The 18,729-nt window shown below is 45.4% G+C and overlaps 1 protein-coding gene across 1 annotated transcript in view; it reads right to left on the bottom strand.

The window, feature by feature from the left end:
• Nucleotides 1–18,729, bottom strand: part of Otoa (otoancorin) — a 71,617-nt gene that overhangs the window by 10,860 nt on the left and 42,028 nt on the right. Inside the window, exons 18-22 of the mRNA XM_006980333.4 lie at nucleotides 18,121–18,311; nucleotides 14,554–14,647; nucleotides 9,094–9,223; nucleotides 7,284–7,471; nucleotides 3,469–3,624 (exon numbers count right to left, since the gene is read on the bottom strand). Coding sequence (XP_006980395.2) covers nucleotides 3,469–3,624; nucleotides 7,284–7,471; nucleotides 9,094–9,223; nucleotides 14,554–14,647; nucleotides 18,121–18,311 — 759 coding nt within the window. The remainder of the gene's footprint in view (nucleotides 1–3,468; nucleotides 3,625–7,283; nucleotides 7,472–9,093; nucleotides 9,224–14,553; nucleotides 14,648–18,120; nucleotides 18,312–18,729) is intronic.

Raw genomic sequence — 18,729 nt, 5'->3', positions numbered from 1 at the left:
CTTCATTCTGCAAACAGGAAAACCAACTCAGAAAGGGAAGTGATTGTGGTCCTGGTGACACAGGATGCTGAGGACAATGGTAAAAAGAATAAGGGAAGCAGCTGTTGTCTGAATGTGAAACGTCCCCACAGGTTCACCAGTTTGAACACTTGGTCCCCAGCTGTAGCACTGTTTGGGAAGGATGTGGAAGCTACAGGAAGTGGAGTTTGCTGGAGGAAGTGAATCACTGGGAAGTGAGCCTTGAAGCTTATCGGCTGACCTAATTTCCTGTCCACTTTCTGCTTCCTGACTGCCCAGTCAGTGTGACCAGCTGGCCTCCTACTGCAGCCAGGCTTTCCTTTCCTGAAGCCCCACCTTCCTCACCAGAATGGAATATGTCCCCTCAAACTGGGAGCCAGAAGACCCTTCCTTCCTTAAATAGCCCCCCGTCTGGTGTTATGTCCTAACGGTGAGAATGGTAACTAGCACAACAGTTGTTTTCCTGACCTTTACACATCATTGTTCAACACATTTTATTTTTTAATTCATTTAATTTTCACGACCGGGATCTCCAGATTGCCCTGCTCCAGGCAAGGCAAGACTCACACCATGCTGTATTTGAAAGGTGCCACTCAGAATCATAGGACATCATTACAAAAATCTAATGAAAGAAGAGCCCAACACCCATCCCCCTTGGCTTAGTAACACCACTACTTTTCCTTTATTCAACTACTCTGCATTAGTTTTATCTTGCTGCTGCTACAAATTACCACCAACCTGGTGGGAAAACAGATGTATTCACTTATAGTTCTGGAGCCTTTAAGTCCTAAAATGAATCTGTAGGCTGTGTTTCATTTGAGGACTTTAGAGAAAATACATTTCCTTGCTTTTTCTAGCTACTGGTTAGTTCATTCCTTAATTCGTGGCCACATATTCCATCTTTAAAACCATCAGCCTAGCACCTCAAAACCCCTATTTCCATCTGCTTTCATTGTTGAATCATATTCTATGGCTGTGGCGTCCTGGCTCCCTCTTATAGGCACCTTATGATCACATTTACATCTCAATGTCTTCAAAAATCTTTTTACGTGTATGTGTGTGTGTATGCACCTTATATGTGCAAGTACCTGTGGAAACCAGAAGAAGACATCAGATCCCCTGGAATTGGAGTAAGGGCAGGTTGTGAGCCATACAACATTGTGAATGCTGGGAATTGAACCTAGGTCCTCTGCAAGAGCAGCAAGTGCTCAGCCTCCCTCTCAAGGACTTTACATGACTTCCATCTGTGAAGTCCCTTCCTGCTGGGGAACAAATTGTAAGTACAGGTTCTAGGAACTTAGACTGAAGATCTTCGTGGGAAGGGTTTAATCTGCTTTCCATACACCCTTCCCGGCTCTCAGATCACCACGCAGTCCTAGAGACAGGACTCTGCTCACTGTAGCAGGCAGAACCAACGAACACCTTCTACCCCAGACAGGAGTAGCTGCTCAGAGCTGAACAAGTACATGGGTGGAGTTAGTGGTGGAGCTTTCTAATATAAGAAATGACGCAGAGACACATGTTGATGGAGCTGCTAACTAGGTAGTGTGTAAACCTAGTGCTGAACTTAACCACCGAGGGATAGCTGTCCAAGAATGAAGCTAGCACAGAGGCACTTAGGACTAGATAACTCCAAATGCCTCATCGCATCAAAACTAAAATTCTGGGGCTTCTTTAGCTCATGGGAGATTAACAACCAAACAGACTTTCAACCCATCACAAACAACTAGAAAACTGAACAAAATGCAGGAAGTGATGATATTAAAATATTGAACAACCAGGGAGCATGTAAAAGTGACCATGAAACAAGGTAAATAAAAAAAAAAAGTAAGCCCCAAAATTGTCCCCCAGAGGCACTTTTCACATCAGAAGGCAAGAAAGACCGATGGATCCCAGTGGATCCTAGCTGCACTGAAGACATAGACCCAAGGTCAAAAAAACAAACCTAGAAAGCTATCCCCCCCACTAGTTCAAATCTCAGCACTTCCCAAGTAGCAATCCACATCTCCTGACCTCTAGAAGATGAGAGTATCTTAGCATTCATTTATTCAATATATATTTATTATGCGATGAAACATATATGTGTAACTATATATTTTTAAGGGAAAAAATATATGTGCTAGTCATCTTTTATGGATACAATTTCTTTACCCAGGATCTAGCCTAAGCCAGTGTAAATATCACAGATAGTCCCCAGAGAAATGAAATCGAACTCTTAGAATGTTTTCTTCCCATAAGAGCAGCCTCGGAGAACTGACAGTCTGGGTTTTTCTATAAATAATTATACAAAAAGATGAGAGAGAAGCCCAAGTTCAGGAAGGCCAAAACACCTCTCATTTCAGGGGCAAAGAAAGAGGAGGAAATCGTACGGAGAGAGTTCTAGCAATCAGCAAAGAAGTCTTCTTGAGTACTGAGTCCTGATTTCCGTGTAGCAGGATGTCAGGAATGAAACCACACAGAGGGCAAGAGCCAGCAGAAGGTGGTAGGCTAGGCAGTTCTTAACCTTCACGTGGAGTTGCCAGCAGAGTGGAGATACCTTGATATCCATGGAAAATAGGTAGACTCCTTAGAAAACTTGTATCTCAATGAAGGAAGTACATTAACAGAATAGAGATTACTTCACCCCAATAAAGTTCAAAAGAATGCAACAAATTGATAAAAAAAAAATTATCTGCAAGCACTTACATAGATCAGAGCAAAGCCTGATATTTTTAAGGAACTATAACTAAACCAAACTCTTAACAATGCAAAGTTCACACTGCCCATCAATCAGTCAAAATTCCTAAGTGCCATGTTTCCCTGCCTTTGGCTCAGATCAAGTGAAAAATTACTAGGCTTTCAAATACACATAACCCTTAATTAGGAGAAAAATCAGTCCATAGATACAGGCTGAGAGGAGCTAGAAAGATGGCTTTGTGGTTGGGAGTACTTGCTGCTCCTCCAGAGGACCAGAGTTCAATCTCCATCACACACATTGGGCAGTTCATAACCCCCTGAAACTCCAGCTCCAAAGGAACTGATGACATCTTCTTCCCTCCAACTATCCTTCACACACATGATGTGTACACACACACACAAATTTTTAACAATAAAAATAAATCTCTTTTAAAAAAGACTGAGAAATGACAATGGTGATGGAGTATTAGCAAGGACACAAAAGAAACTATTATAAATACTACAAATCTGTCCAGGAATATAGAGTCAAACATAAGCAACTAAGGGAACAAGAATCTTTTTTTTTGTTGTTGTTTTGTTTTGGTTTGGTTTTTCGAGACAGGGTTTCTCTGTGTAGCTTTGCGCCGTTCCTGGATCTCACACTGTACACCAGGCTGGCCTCGAACTCACAGAGATCCACCTGCCTCTGCCTCCCAAGTGCTGGGATTAAAGGTGAACACCACTACCGCCCAGTGGGAACAAGAATCTTTAAAAGACCCAGGAACATCTACCCACCTGTCCTGGGGTCCATTCTGTCTGCTCTCCCAGGGATGTTACGGTGTCTATGGAGCTGAGGTCCAGCTGCTCTAACTCACTTTCATTGAGAGCCAAAGCAATGTGTCCCAGGGAGACAATGTGGTGTTGTTTCCAGTGGGAGGGCAGGTCCCAAACCTTTGGGTAGGAGAAAAAGAGACCAGACCAAATGTTAGTGACATCACCTGCTATGTTCTATACTTAATAGCCTCCCAAAATCCATCACTGAGACTTAATCCCAAATATGATGGTATCAGAAAATGCCTCCACCCTCAGAAACAGAATTCCTGCCTTAAGAGCTCTCTGGCCACTTCCACTGTATGAAGGCAAGATGCTGGAGGAAATGGTCACCTAAGAGAAATTCACCCTCACTGGACATTGAATTTGTCAGTGTCTTGATCATAGACTTCTTAGCTACCAGAATTGTAAGGAATAAATTCTGTTGTTTATAAGTTAATCAACATAAGGTATTTTATAACAGTCCAAAGAAATGCAGTATTTGAAACAGACATAGAGTGAATCACACACACACGCACACAGAGAGAGAGAGCTTTTTGTACCAGTTCATGCCAAAAGCCTTGGATAGTCTTTCACTGGGGAAGATCTACTTCTGGGTATTTAGCCTAAGAAAATTGAGGCCAGTGCTCAAAGCCGTATGTTTAAACATGTACAAAGGTGTAGCATGAATCTTAAAAGTTCTTATTAATAAAATCAAACCTGAGACTAGTTATTGGGGTCCATGCTGGTAGATCAGAGAGACAGAATAAGCCACAGCTATCTCACCTCACCAGTTCCTCAGCTGGTCCTGTTTCCTCAGACTGGAAGCCTCTGAGTCCTCATCCAGAATGAATCTCAGCTGAACTGTGTTGCTCCATAGCCTGAAAGCTTAACCAGGCCAAATGCTTAACCAGCCAAAAGCTTCTAGTTTCTGGTCCTCATGCCTTATGTATCTTTTTGCTTTCTACCACCACTCCCTGGGATTAAAGGCTGGCTTTCTGGGATTAAAGGCCTGAGTCACCATGCTTGGCTATTTCCAATGTGGCCTTGAACTCACAGAGATCCAGAGGGATTTCTATCTCTGGAATGCTAGGATTAAAGGTGTGAGTGCCACCATTTTCTAGCCTTTGTATCTAGTGGCTGTCTGTTCTCTGACCCCAGATAAATTTATTAGAGTGCACAATATTTTGGGGAACACAATACCACCACACAAAGGCCTATTGAGGGTTTGAATATGAAGCATTCCCCCAAGAGCCCATGCATTGAGGGCTTGGCTTCCAGCTGGTGGTACTCCTAAGAGGTGGTTGGGCCATGGGGGCATTAACCCCATTGAGCAATTAATCCATTGATGAGCTCATAGCCAAATGGACTATTAAGATGTGAGGACTACTGGAAAAAGAAAGTCATGTGGGCACAAGCCTTTAAAGGATACTGGAGAGCCTCTGTCTGTCTGTCTGTCTGTCTGTCTGTCATCATCATTCCCCTCCCCTGGCTGCTGTGAGTACCTATGCTTCATCATGCCCTCTCTACCCTGATGTTCTGTATTACTCGGACCCAAACCAAGAGCCAGCTGACCATGGAACACAGCCTCTGACACCGAGTTCACATGAGCCTTTCGTCCTTCTAAGCTGTCCTGACTTGGGCACTTTGTCACAACAACAGAAAGCTGGCTGGCATGAGGCATTTATAAAAAATTCAAAGAACCCAAAGCTTAATGACTAGCTAAATAAAGACCAGTCACAAAACACTGATGTATATTTATCTTTCCGATACAGAAAAACACACTGCTTGCGGAAAACAAGCTACTGAATAATGAGTGTGATATCATATTTGTAACAGATATACGCGAACCAAGCTATCTTGTATCTGCATGTTCTGAGAGCTGCAGACACAACAACCTCTACGTTAAAAATATTCTTTTAAAAATTACATCTGAGTCTGTAGCTAGCGCTCAGTGGTAGAGTGCTTGCCTTGCTTGTGGAGGGCCCTGGCTGCTAGACCACCAAAACCACTACAAATGGACTGAACATTTCTCCTGCTGGAACAGATTGCTTTGAGGACACCCTAAGTGATTGTAACAACTACCTAAATGGAATTTACATTGTACTGTGTAAGATGGGCTCTTTGCAAATACCACACCATTTTACATAAGGGACTCAAGCATCTATGGATTTTAGTACCTGTGGAGGTCCTGTAGTCAGCTTTCCATAGGTACTAAGAATGATCACATGTAGTACACGTATGAAATCTATATATTTTCTATCCATATATACAATATATATATATCCATATATATGTGACACTTCAAATCTGGTCCCAAAATATCAACGATGCCTGGTAAAAAACATTATCACCCATCTTCTTTATTATTTTCTGACTATATTTTCTTATGTATCTGTGTGTTTGTGTGTTCGTGTGTGTGCAGATATGTGTGAGTGAGCAGGTGCATGTGTATGCAAGGCCAAGTGGAACATCCTTAGATGTCTTTCTTCAGATACCATCCATCTTAAATTGCATGTAGGTTAGACATCTTACAGGGTCTCTCGCCCTTGCCTGAAGCTCACCACATAAGCTGGTTGGTCATTAACCCCCAGGGAATCTTCCTGCCTCTACTTCCTGGCTCTGGGACTATAAGCTTGCACACCATGCCTGAATGTTTCCCATGGATCCTGTGCATGGAACTCAGACCCTCATGCTTTTATAGGAAGCACATTGCCAATAGGACTATCTCCTCAGCCATATTTTCTGACATTTCTATTATAAGCTTGGGTTACCTACATAAAAATCAGAAACATAAATATAATTTTAACAACTCCTCTATCCCATGAGGGTAACTGGATTATTCTCTGATCGCAACAGCTATAATGTTCTTGGAACTTTTGAGTGTGTGCCTTTTGGACATGTGTGTGTGTCCACATATGTATGGGTACTTGTATGTGGAGGGTGAATGTGAGTGTATGTGTGTGTGCCTATGGAGTTCAGGGGTTGGGATCGGTGTCTTTCTCGATCTCTCTCCACTGATTAGAGAGAGGCAGAGTCTCTCACTTGAACCCGAGCTCAGTGATGTGGTTTCCTGGGCTAAGCCAGCTTATTCCAGGCATCCCTCTGTCTCCGCCTCCCAAGGGGTGGGATTATACTGGGCCCTCGGGCCACCTTCTTTTACTTGAGTGCTAGGATTCCAAACTCCAGTCTTCACACTTTCAAGGAAAGTGCTTTACCCAGTGAACCATTTCCCCAGACCCTCAAAGGGATTTGCTTGTTTTTGTTTTTGTTGTTCCAAGACAAGTTTTCTCTGTAAAGCCCTGGCTGTCTAGGAGCTTGCTATGTAGACCAGGGTGGCCTCAAAGTCACAAAGACCTGCCTGCCTCTGCTCCCCAGTGCTGGGATTAAAGACAACTTTTTAAAATGACAATGATAAACTACTTCCAATCCCTTTCACCCCTTTTCCTGCTTTCAGATGAATCTGCAGCAGCTGGGAGGCCAGCTGCAGACAGCTGTTGGGGTTCTCCAAGAGGAGGAAACGAAGGTAGTACTCTTGCAAGCAGTGTAGGTCAGAATATGCACAGAACTTGAATGGCTGAGACACAATCATCTGTGTTCTGCCTCTGCCCTAAGGACAGAATTACTAAGTTTGCCCATTTCTCAGATGAGGAAATCATGGCCACACCACTAAGAGGCAACAAAATTTCAACCAAGTGATACCGGTGCAGGGCCTCAAGGGTTCACAAGCAGAAAGGATGGGGTTGCATACTGGTCCTTGCTTGCTTTTTTATTGATGTTGCTCCCTGAGGTAGGCTTACCTGGATTGCCTTCTCCTTCAGGACCATCAGCTGAGGCCGGCTAAAACCCTTCACGGCCCCTAGCAGTTCCACATTCCTGATAAAAGTGTCCTCCTCCATGCAGAGAAGGACCTCAGGGTCCCAGCAGGTGTTGGCTTCAGCTAACTTAAAGATGTCGTCTGAAGAGGGAGCCACAACTCCATGGCAACCTGAGGAACATGTGCAATGTGGCGAAGTAACACAGGAAAGAGAATAGTAGGAAATGTTAGCTGCTTTCTTAAACAATAATCCTCACCAGCCGGATTCATTCACAAGAGGCAGAGTGGTGTAAACGCTGACAGCAGGAAACCAAGGGCTCCTGCCTCTGCGCTTCATGGTAATAACCTGGTTGTACTCATCCACCAAGAGGCTTCACTATATCACAACCAAACAGGTGGTATATATGCCTGTAATCATAGCACCATGAAAGCAGAGTCAGCAGCATCCCTGGGGCTTACTGACTACCTGGTCATGCCAAAACTGTGAGCTATGAGGTCACTGAGAACGCCTGTGTTGCAATCCCCTTCCCTGGTGAGACCTAAACAAACAGCTACCCTTCCTTAAAGGGTTCCGACACAAAGCGGTGTGCAAGTCCAGCCAAGTCCTACTTGGGGAAGCAAGGAGTTTATAGGGCCTCCTTACAGAGTATGGGTGAGGGGTTTGCTCCCAGAGCGCGGGTGACCCTAAAGCAAGCCTGCCACAATGAAGTCTCGCTCTAAATAAACAAGTAAACAACACCTGCCAACTAACACTGCCCCCACCGCTATTGCTGCCAGTTCTGACTAACTCTGAACCCCTCATGCCAGGTGCCAGTCTGCATTTACCAGGTACTCAGTACAGATTATAAAAAACGGTGACACCCCTGGCAATCCTGGTACTCAGGAAGCTGAGGCAGGAGGATTGAAAGTTCAAACCCAGCCTGGTCTCCAAAGCAGAAAGCAGAGGAAGAAATACTTTCTGGTAATTTCCTACATGCCCAGCCCTTTGCAGCCTGGTTAAAGTCATTAACCCTCACAATGACCCACTGCAGTCCAGAAGTCACATTGCCCCACGTGAGAGGGTGAAACCTGAGCCACGGCTGGGCATGGTGGCTCTCGCCTGTAACCCCAGCACTAGAGAGGCTGATGCAGGAGGAATAGGAATTTGAGGTTGCCTGGACTACACAGGGAGTTGCAATGCAAGCCACTGGGCTACAGAGAGAAACCCTGTCTACTAAGAAAGAAAGAGTGGGAAACCTGAGACACCGAGAGTCAGAAGAGCTTAGAGAAAGTCACAGGGCCAGTGAGTGACAAACTCAGAATTCAAATCCTACCAACTTGCGCCATTAAGCAGTTAAGTTTTGTTGATCCTTTAAGATAAGCCAAATTGAGGCTGGGGAGATGGCTCAGCAGTTAAGAGCACTAACTCTTTCAGAGGACCTGGGTTCAATTGCCAGCACTCACGTGGCAACTTACAACCATCTGTGACCCCAGTTCCAAGGGATCCAGGGTCCTCTTCTTGTCACTGAAGGCACTGTACACATGTGGTACATGCAGGCAGGCAGGCAAAATTCCCCGTGCATATAAAATAAAAATAAATAAATCTTTTTGAAAAAGCCAAACCTAATGAAACGCTTGTCACGTGTTCATGTGTCAACCCTTCAAGCCTTGCACCTGATTCCAAATGCAGACCTGTCATTTTCTGGCCATTCTACTGCAAATGTTTCATTCAGTTGCCTGAGAAGGACACTCTGTTCTGTCCCAGAAAACAATGCCACCATAGATGCAGGGTCAGACACCCTAGAAACACTCACCTAAGGTGGGGTCAAAGCTGGGGCTCTCATGACTGCTGTTCCGAACAGACTCAAAGACAGCCCAGAGGAATTCTTGGGGGGGCAACATCCCAACCATCTTGGAAGCTGTTTGTTGTAGGATATCGGGAAACTGTAGTTTAAAAGGGGGAGTGAGATACATTTAATTCAGAGTTTAAACTGTAACACTATTTAATGCCTCAAGGTGGCTTTTTTTCTTCATAATAGCTCGTTGTATAAATTTAATCCCTCACCCAAATGTTATTTCTAATAAGGAATCCTACCAAAATGATACTTGACTTCCACAGCAATACAATAAATGCTAAATAACAGGTGTCCATCATTTTCCACCCATCAGACTTCCAAAAATAGTGATGATAATTAATGCTGGACTAGACATAGAAGGCTGCACATGTGAGTTTTTCCAGTTGAATGGCATGTCATCACCAAGCAATCTGATTATCTACAAAAGATGTAAGTTTGCATACATCTTTTGTTTGATACTATTTTAGTTTTTAGCTTTCTATTTATTATTTTTAAAAGGGGGCAACCTCGGGGGCTGCTCTTGCTGGAGACCCAGGTCCTATTCCCAGCACCTACATTATGGCTCACAATTATCTGCAAAAACTCCAGTTCCAGGGGATCCAACACTCTTGTCTGACCTCCTCAGGCACCAGGCATGCCACCATATACCTACATTCAGCGAAAACACTCATACACTTAAAATAAAAATAAATAGGTAGAGGAGGGTTACATATAAATTCTAGGTATAGGCTAGCAATGAAGGAGCTTTGGTGACCCTGGGGAAGGTATGTGAAAATAATCCACTTTGTTGAGACTTGAGATATTATTGGGAGCCCCGCGCATGAGACCAAAAAAATGCATCAGGCTCTCTTACAAGGCCCTGCCTCACTGTTGCCTAGCCCCCAGAGAAAGTGCCTTGCTGAGGACCTCCTCTTTCAGAATTAGAGTCACAGGACACACCTGCAGTTCTCAACTCTGGATGGATGGAAGAAATGCCTACAAATTATATAATCAGGTCTCAACTCCATAGATACTGAGTCAATGGTCAGTGTGGTGACCACTCCAGAGTCTCCTGGGGCTCTATTTATCTCTATCTCCCTCCCGCCCTGATCCACTGTTGTGGGATGTCTTTCTGTATGCTGTGAATATGTGTTGCTCTGATTGGTTGATAAATAAAGCTGCATTGGCCTACAGCAGGGCAGGATAAGGTTAGGTGGTACATTCAAACTGAAGACCAGCTGAAGAAGGGTGGTGTGGGGGGAGACGCCAGCCCACCCGCCCAAGGAGCAACAAGACACCAGCAGACTGGTAATGCCACAGCCACGTGGCAACATATAGATTAATAGAAATGGGTTGAGTTAAGAGCTGGCTAACAAGAAGCCTGAGCCATAAGCCATACAGTTTGTAAATAGCATAAGCCTCTGTGTATTTACTTGGGACCAAGGGGCTCTGGGATGTGAGTGGGAGATTCGTCCAACTGCAGGGCCAGGTGAGACCTGAGAAACTTCTGGCTACACTCCCCGTTCACAGGCTCCCCCTGTGTAGCTCAAGCTGACCTGGAAATTGAGATACTCCTGCCTCAACCTCCAGAGGGCTGGGATTACAAGCCTGTGCCACCAAGACAGAGCTCTCCGGTGCATTCTTATATGCACCAAGGTTCTGCAGCACTCACACACTGAGTAACCAATCACGCTTCAGTCAAGAACGGACTATGGGTACAATAATGGTCTCACAGGTATGTGGGAAAGCTATTGTTAAGCCATTGTATAAAAGGACAGCCAAAGCCAGCAAGATGGCTCATTGGGTAAAGGCATTTGCTGCCAAGGCTGAGGTCTGACTTCCATCTCTTGGATCTGCATGGTGGAAGAAGAACTGATTCCCCTATTCTCTGACCTACACACACACACACACACACACACACACACACACACACACACGTGTGTGTGTGTGTGTGTGCGCGCGCGCGCGCGCGCGCGCGCACAAAAGAAAAAAGACAGGAAGGAAAGAAGGAATGAAGATTTTCCTTGTTTGTTTTTTGTTTCTGAAAGGATAGCCGAGTCCAGCTTGATAACATTTTCGTCATTGGGCCACATAACAACAGTGCCCCAGAGATGCTGCCATGTGTGGCTATCAGTTTGTACTCCGAGTTCTCATCTACAGTGTTCGCTCAGTGAGGAAATCACCTAAGGAGGTGTGTCTCCTGTGCTCCCCGGTCCTTCATAACTGCATTAATAGTATTTTTACTTTTTAAACATGTATTTATTTATTTGGGGGATGCACCACCATGGCACACATGCATGTGGAGGTCAGAAGACAACTTTAGGGAGTCAGTTCTGTTCTACCCTGTAGGTCTCCGAGCTCAGGCTCAGGCCTTCGGGCTTGGCAGCAAGTGTCTCTTTCACCAATGGCCCTTGTAGTTATGTTTTGTTTTTGTATTTGTTTTTAATGCAAATTGCATAGCCAAATGCTTCGGGTTTCTCATTTTCTGGTTTCAAGAGGGATGTATATGCACACAGGGTGGGGATTTCTGAAAGGAAGCTGAGGAGTCTGGGAGTGGAGACTACCTCTAACGGGGGTGGGGGGCTTGCTTTTCATCCAAGAGCCTCTGGGACATTCGGGATCTGTTTAACCAGAAGTATGTATATCTTGTTTTATTTTTAAAAGCACAGAGAATAATCCAACAAAGCACCCACATGCCCACACTGCCTGCAGCTTCAGAAATAAAACATCACAGACGTAACTGACAGGCTCATCCCTCACCCTCCCACCTTACTCCTTCCTAGATGTAACAAGGACCCTGAATTTGGAATAAACCATTCTCAGGCACACTGCTAAACCATTCTTATTTTGTACATGCTCAAAATTAATTTAGCTAATATTTATTCATGTGCTGAGTATCCTACCACCATAATCATTTGCAACGCAGGGATTTTTATAACTCCATGCTGTTTCTGAGATTTTACCATGTTGACAGAAGGCTTTTACAACCTCACAAGTGATTTTTTTTCCAAAAGATCAGATCTGCATATAACACTTGTATATCTAGTGCTTATGATTATATGTCTGGACACCAAAAAGATGGTTTTTTTTTTCTATGACTGGACATATGTGCTGTGAGTATGTGGCATTGGGTGGTAGGCCCTATGATCAGGCCCCATCAAGCGAGCTTCTGTGTGCAAGCACGGGTGTGAGAGCATGGAGCGTGATCTGTCCATGGGTGTGAGAGCACAGGGTGTGATCTGTCCATGGGTGTGAGAGCATGGGGTGTGATCTGTCCATGGGTGTGAGAGCACAGGGTGTGATCTGTCCATGGGTGTGAGAGCATGGGGTGTGATCTGTCCATGGGTGTGAGAGCATGGGGTGTGATCTGTCCATGGGTGTGAGAGCACAGGGTGTGATCTGTCCATGGGTGTGAGAGCATGGGGTGTGATCTGTCCATGGGTGTGAGAGCATGGGGTGTGATCTGTCCATGGGTGTGAGAGCACAGGGTGTGATCTGTCCATGGGTGTGAGAGCACAGGGTGTGATCTGTCCATGGGTGTGAGAGCACAGGGTGTGATCTTCCATGGGTGTGAGAGCACGGGGTGTGATCTGTCCATGGGTGTGAGAGCATGGGGTGTGATCTGTCCATGGGTGTGAGAGCACAGGGTGTGATCTGTCCATGGGTGTGAGAGCATGGGGTGTGATCTGTCCATGGGTGTGAGAGCACAGGGTGTGATCTGTCCATGGGTGTGAGAGCACAGGGTGTGATCTTCCATGGGTGTGAGAGCACAGGGTGTGATCTGTCCATGGGTGTGAGAGCACAGGGTGTGATCTGTCCATGGGTGTGAGAGCACAGGGTATGATCTTCCATGGGTGTGAGAGCACAGGGTGTGATCTGTCCATGGGTGTGAGAGCACGGGGTGTGATCTGTCCATGGGTGTGAGAGCACAGGGTGTGATCTGTCCATGGGTGTGAGAGCACGGGGTGTGATCTGTCCATGAATGTGAGAGCACAGGGTGTGATCTGTCCATGGGTGTGAGAGCACAGGGTGTGATCTGTCCATGGGTGTGAGAGGATGGGATGGGATCTGTCCATGGGTGTAAGAGCACAGGGTGTGATCTGTCCATGAGTGTGAGAGGATGGGATGGGATCTGTCCATGGGTGTGAGAGCATGGGGTGTGATCTGTCCATGGGTGTGAGAGCATGGGGTGTAATCTGTCCATGGGTGTGAGAGCACAGGGTGTGATCTGTCCATGGGTGTGAGAGCACAGGGTGTGATCTGTCCATGGGTGTGAGAGCACATGGTGTGATCTGTCCATGGGTGTGAGAGCATTGGGTGTGATCTGTCCATGTGTGTGCTGTCCTCTGCCTCCACAGAAGATTTGCTTTTGCCGGGAGTATGCAACTGTCCAGCCAAAGCCCTCAGGAGAATAAGATTCCTTTTTCTAAAATGTGAGCCCTGCACTGTGATGAGAGCCATGAACAGCCCCAGAAGTTGACTTAGGATGCAGACAAAGAGAAACAACCCCATACTGTTTGATGCCAATGAGATTGTATGGCTCTCCTGTCACTGGGGTGATTAACCATGATTGTCTCCTTGACTAGGTTAAGAATCATCTAGATTAGTGACACTCACCTTTGTGCGGCTATGAGGTTCCAGAGGTGATCAGATCATGGGAGCTCAGCCTAATCAATAGATCACTCCCTTGATGGATTCCTATCATGACAGTATTATTGGGAGGTGGTGGAAAGGCAGGAGGCGGAGTCTAGTTGGAGGAAGTAAGTCACTGAGGGCATATCCTTCAAGGTTATATCCTGCCATGGTCTTCTTGTATTTCTTTGACCCTGCTTTCTGTGTTCCAGGCATGAAGAACAACCGTCCCTCACACACGCCTGCCACTATGATGTTTTTTCCAAGCACACAGGGCCAACCGACCAACCCTCCAAAACCATGAGTCCAACCACCTCCCTCCTTTTATGTTGTTCTTCCATGTATCCTGCTCACAGTGAGAGAGGCATGCAGCAGAACATGGCACACAGGTTCATGCTTGCTTTGCATGCTGCTTGATTTTAACTTCCTTACATTGCATCTAAAGTCCACACAATGAAGAGTCATTGTCTTATTATAGGCGTGTGTTCATGGAACTATACCCCTTTGGGTATATGACCTAGAATAGGCATGTGTATGAGGTGTTCACAGATAGCAGAGTGCTAGATGAGGGACAGCGGCTGTACAGACTACCTGTATGTGAAGACGGTCTAGAGTTCATCTAGCGCCAAACTCAATTACTTTCCTAGAGCCTTGGATAATTTGAGGTGAAGCCAGAAATAACTGAGCTCTCTGAGACTTGGTAGAAGTTTCAAGAACTGCAGACTCTGTCAGCAAACCTGATAAGCTCTAACCAGCCATACTTTCTCTCCCTTTCAGATCCCTTCCACATTCTTCATATACTGATACCTTTGCAGCAATCGTATGCAATTCATCTCCTGAGAAAAATGCTAAGAAAGGTGCCAAGTCTTTCGTTGTCTCTGCTGTCCAGTTCTGAGGAGGTCTAGGAAAAGATACAAGAAGCAAAATGAAAAAGCATGCCACGGTGAATATCTGATGCCCTTGCATCCCACCATCCTTTAAACCTAGAAAGGCTGTCAATCAAGTCTTCTTACTTCTCTGACCAACGAACAAAAAAAAAAAAAAAAAAAAAAAAAAAAAAACAGGCATTTGTTAAGACTGACCAATTAGAACTTGGTTCTATGACTTTTGCTCGAACTGCCACAAGGCTCTTTCTTTTCTCTGGTATCTATCCCAGGAAAAAAGGTACCAGAGAGAAATTCTGTCATCACATGGAGAAAATGAGGGCCATACTGAGGCCTGCTGAGCTGAGGGATAGAGGAATATAACTATAATAACACCATTTGAGGCCATGGATCCATTCCTGAAGTTCCATCCATGCAATTCTCTAGCCATTCTCTTCCTGAACTCAAAGAACCCCTACTTTTTTGTTTGAATTGAATTTCCTAGTTTCTGTCACATAACACGGTACTTCTTCCATCCCTTCTTCAACAAAAGACTAAATTGCCATAATTGTCCTGTCTCACACAAACAAATAAAAATAAAAATCTCCTGAACTTGACACTGACCCAGAATCCACTTAGATCATAAATTTCTACACTAAAATTTATCTTTGGTGACTTCTCTAAAAGAGGTCAATCCAATTAGCATTGAGCGGGTCAAGGAGTCCCGATTCCTGTGTTTGGTTTTTGGTTGGTTGGTTGGTTGGTTGGTTGGTTGGTTGGTTGGTTGGTTGGTTGGATGGTTGGTTGGTTGGATGGTTGGTTGGTTGGTTGGTTGGATGGTTGGTTGGTTGGTTGGTTGGTTAGTTGGTTGGTTGGTTGGTTGGTTGGTTGGTTGGTTGGTTTAGAGATGGGTTTTCACTCCATAGCCCAGCCCAAGCTTGAACTCTTGATCTCTTAGCTCCAAATATTGAGAAGAAAGGAGTGTGCCACCATGCCTGGCTCCCAGTCCCTTTTACAAAGTATCATCCCACTAGATGGGAAGCTCCATGAAGGTGGGAACCACGCCTGTCTTAAGAGCCACTGTCATCTCCAGTCCCCTTAGAAAGAAACTGCTGCACACTCAGCACACGTGTGCCAGCTACTGTCACAGGTTCTTCACTCATGTCTGTCCCCATTCCACAGATGCAAATACTAAAGCTGCCCAAAGATGAAGCAACTTTTCCCAGACCATACAATCAGAAAACAATAAAAACAAGCAATTCAGGAAGAGTTGCTTACACTTTAGATAATAGCCTGTGACAAATAGCTGCTGTTAAACTATTTGTTCCCAGCATTCAGTAACTGAGGCAGGAGATTATGAGCTTGAGGCCAGCCTGGGCTACATAGTGAGTTAGCTCCAGGCCAGCATGGACTGTAGAGCAAGATCCTGTCTCAATAACAACAACAAAAACTGAAAACAATAGGAAAAAAAGATGCTAAAGAGATGGATCAGCTGTTAGGAGCACTTTCTGCTCTTGAGAAGGACCAGAGTTTGGGTCCCAGCACCCACATCAGGCTGTTCACAATCCCCTATAACTCCAGCTCCAAGGGATCCACTGCCTTCTTCTGAAATCCATGGGTGCCTGCACTCATGCATACACACACACACACACACACACAAAAAAAAAAAAAAAAAAAAAAAAAAAGAATAAATCCTTTTTTAGAAGCTGTCATCTCAGCACCGACTGATAGTAAGGTCCCACTAAAATGTCTGCTCCATAACAGCAAGTTCTGCATGGGAAAGGACGGTTCTGCTTGGCTGCTGGGAGCTCACATTCACCTGGGTCCAGGCTGCTGCTGCTTCTTCATCATCATCAGTATCAATATCTTTTTTAATTTTTATTACACTCATTTATTTATTGGGGGAGGGTAATTGCCACAGCAGGCATGTGGAGGTCAGAGGACAATTTGAGGAAGTCAATTCTCTCCTTCCACCAAATTATCCAGGAAATTGAATGCAGATCTTTAGCCTTAGCAACAAGCACATTTACCCCATGAGCCACCTCACCAGCCCATCATCAGTATCTTAACAACAATAAAAAGTAGTGTAGAGACCCAGAAATTCTCACTCACTGATGGTAAGAGTGCAAGGGCAGCCTCTGTGAAGGACATTTTGATGATCTCTTGCAAAAACCAAGTACATCCTTAGCTTTTTACACAGCAGCTGCACACTTCTGCATTTATACAAAAGCTTTGAAAACTTACAGATGCTTATAGCAGCTTTAATTATAATGGCCCAAACTTGGAAGGCATGGAGATGCCCTCCAATTGGTGACTGGACAAGCCATCCCAGCTACCTCCAGACAGTGGGGTATTGTTCAGAGCTAAAGAAGTGAACTATCGCCGGGTGGTGGTGGAGCACGCCTTTAATCCCAGCACTCGGGAGGCAGAGGCAGGTGGATTTCTGTGAGTTCAAGTCCAGCCTGGGCTACAGAGTGAGTTCCAGGAAAGGTACAAAGCTACACAGAGAAACCCTGTCTTGAAAAACAAAAAACAAACAAACAAAAAGAAGTGAACTATCAAGCCATGAAAAGACCAGAATATTATTATGTGAAAAAGGCCTGTTTGAAGAGGCTCGATACTGGATACTGCATGTTCCCCCTACCTGACCATCAGAGAAGACAAAGCCATCAGTGGTGACCAGAGACATGGGGATGGGGGACTGCCTAGGCAGAGCCAGTAGAATAGAAAAATACTAAACATGCTTTTTGGGGGGTATTTTATCATTTTTACATTTTGAGGGATCACAGGTCATGGCACATGTGTGAGGTCATAAGACAGCTTACAGGAATCCTTTCTCTCCCTCTACCATGTGGGTTCCAAGGACCAAATTCAAATCATCTGACTTGTCTGCAAATGCCTTCCCCCACTGAGTGAGCCTCAGTGTGATATATATATATATATATATATATATATATATATATATATATATATATATATATACACATACGTGTGTGTGTGTATGTGTGTGTGTGTGTGTGTGTGTGTGTGTTTCAAGACATGGTTTCTCTGTGTAGTCCTGGCTGCCTTGGAACTCATTCTGTAGACCAGGTAGGCCTTGAACTCACATCTGCCTGCCTCTGCCTCACAAGGACTGGGATTAAAGGTGTATGCCACCACCACCCGGCTTACACCTGGCTTTCTTTTAACATGTTTTCTGGAGACTGGACTCAGGCCTCATACTTGTATTGGTACAGCAAGCGCTGTACCAATGAGCCGTGCTGAAGTGCCATCTTTTCAAAACTCTCCCGACCCCAAACACCAAGGTGACTTGGCGATGACCACATGAGGCCTGCTGCCAGCTATGGCTGTTCCCCTTGGCAGGGAATCTGAAGCCCGAAGGAGAAAGGTCACATATTCAGAGTCAGTGGAGACTTCTCATCCTAGTCTGGTGGTCTCTGTGGAAGCAGCCAAGCCAGGTCACGCTCACCAAACCTGCCACACCCCCTGCAGCCCAGGAGGCCCCTCTTACCCCCACTGCTCCAGAAGCCTGGACCTCACTGCAGCCTTCTGCTCAGAACTGAGAGCTGTGCAGCCTCTGAGGCCATGCAGAGCAGTAGCCCAGGCTCTGGGTGAGATCCCTCTCTCGATGAAGGTGGCTGGCAAATGGCACAGGAGGTTTCCCATGATGTCCACAGTGTACTCATCAGCAATGACACCATCCTGAAACCAACAAGAAAAGCTGATGGGAGATCCGGCTGGGCTCGAGCTCATGACCTATTGAGGACACTCCCCATCCCCAAACCCCATACATCTTTCGGGATCAGAATCACCTACCATCACAGACCATCCAGGATGGTACTGAGTCTGATTTCCCTCACCCAGGGAAGCAGGCCTCAGGTGCTTGGGAACCCCCAGCTTAGCACATGCTTGGCATTCAGTAAATGGAGACTGCTGCCATTGATACTGTATATTTGATAACCAAGAGCAGGATACACCCCTCAATGGTAGAGCACTCACCCAGAATGCACGAGGCCCTGGGCTCCACCATCAGTGACATAAGATAGTAATATTGGTGTGACCTGGGAAGCTGCACCTGAGCCTCCACAGCCCATTCTCAGAATGGCAAACACAGCATGGC

The sequence above is a fragment of the Peromyscus maniculatus genome, chromosome 1 (assembly GCF_049852395.1).
Source record: "Peromyscus maniculatus bairdii isolate BWxNUB_F1_BW_parent chromosome 1, HU_Pman_BW_mat_3.1, whole genome shotgun sequence".
Taxonomy (NCBI): Eukaryota; Metazoa; Chordata; class Mammalia; order Rodentia; family Cricetidae; genus Peromyscus; species Peromyscus maniculatus.
The sequence above is the reverse complement of the archived record's forward strand: the minus strand, read 5'-3'. Positions and strand labels throughout refer to the sequence as shown.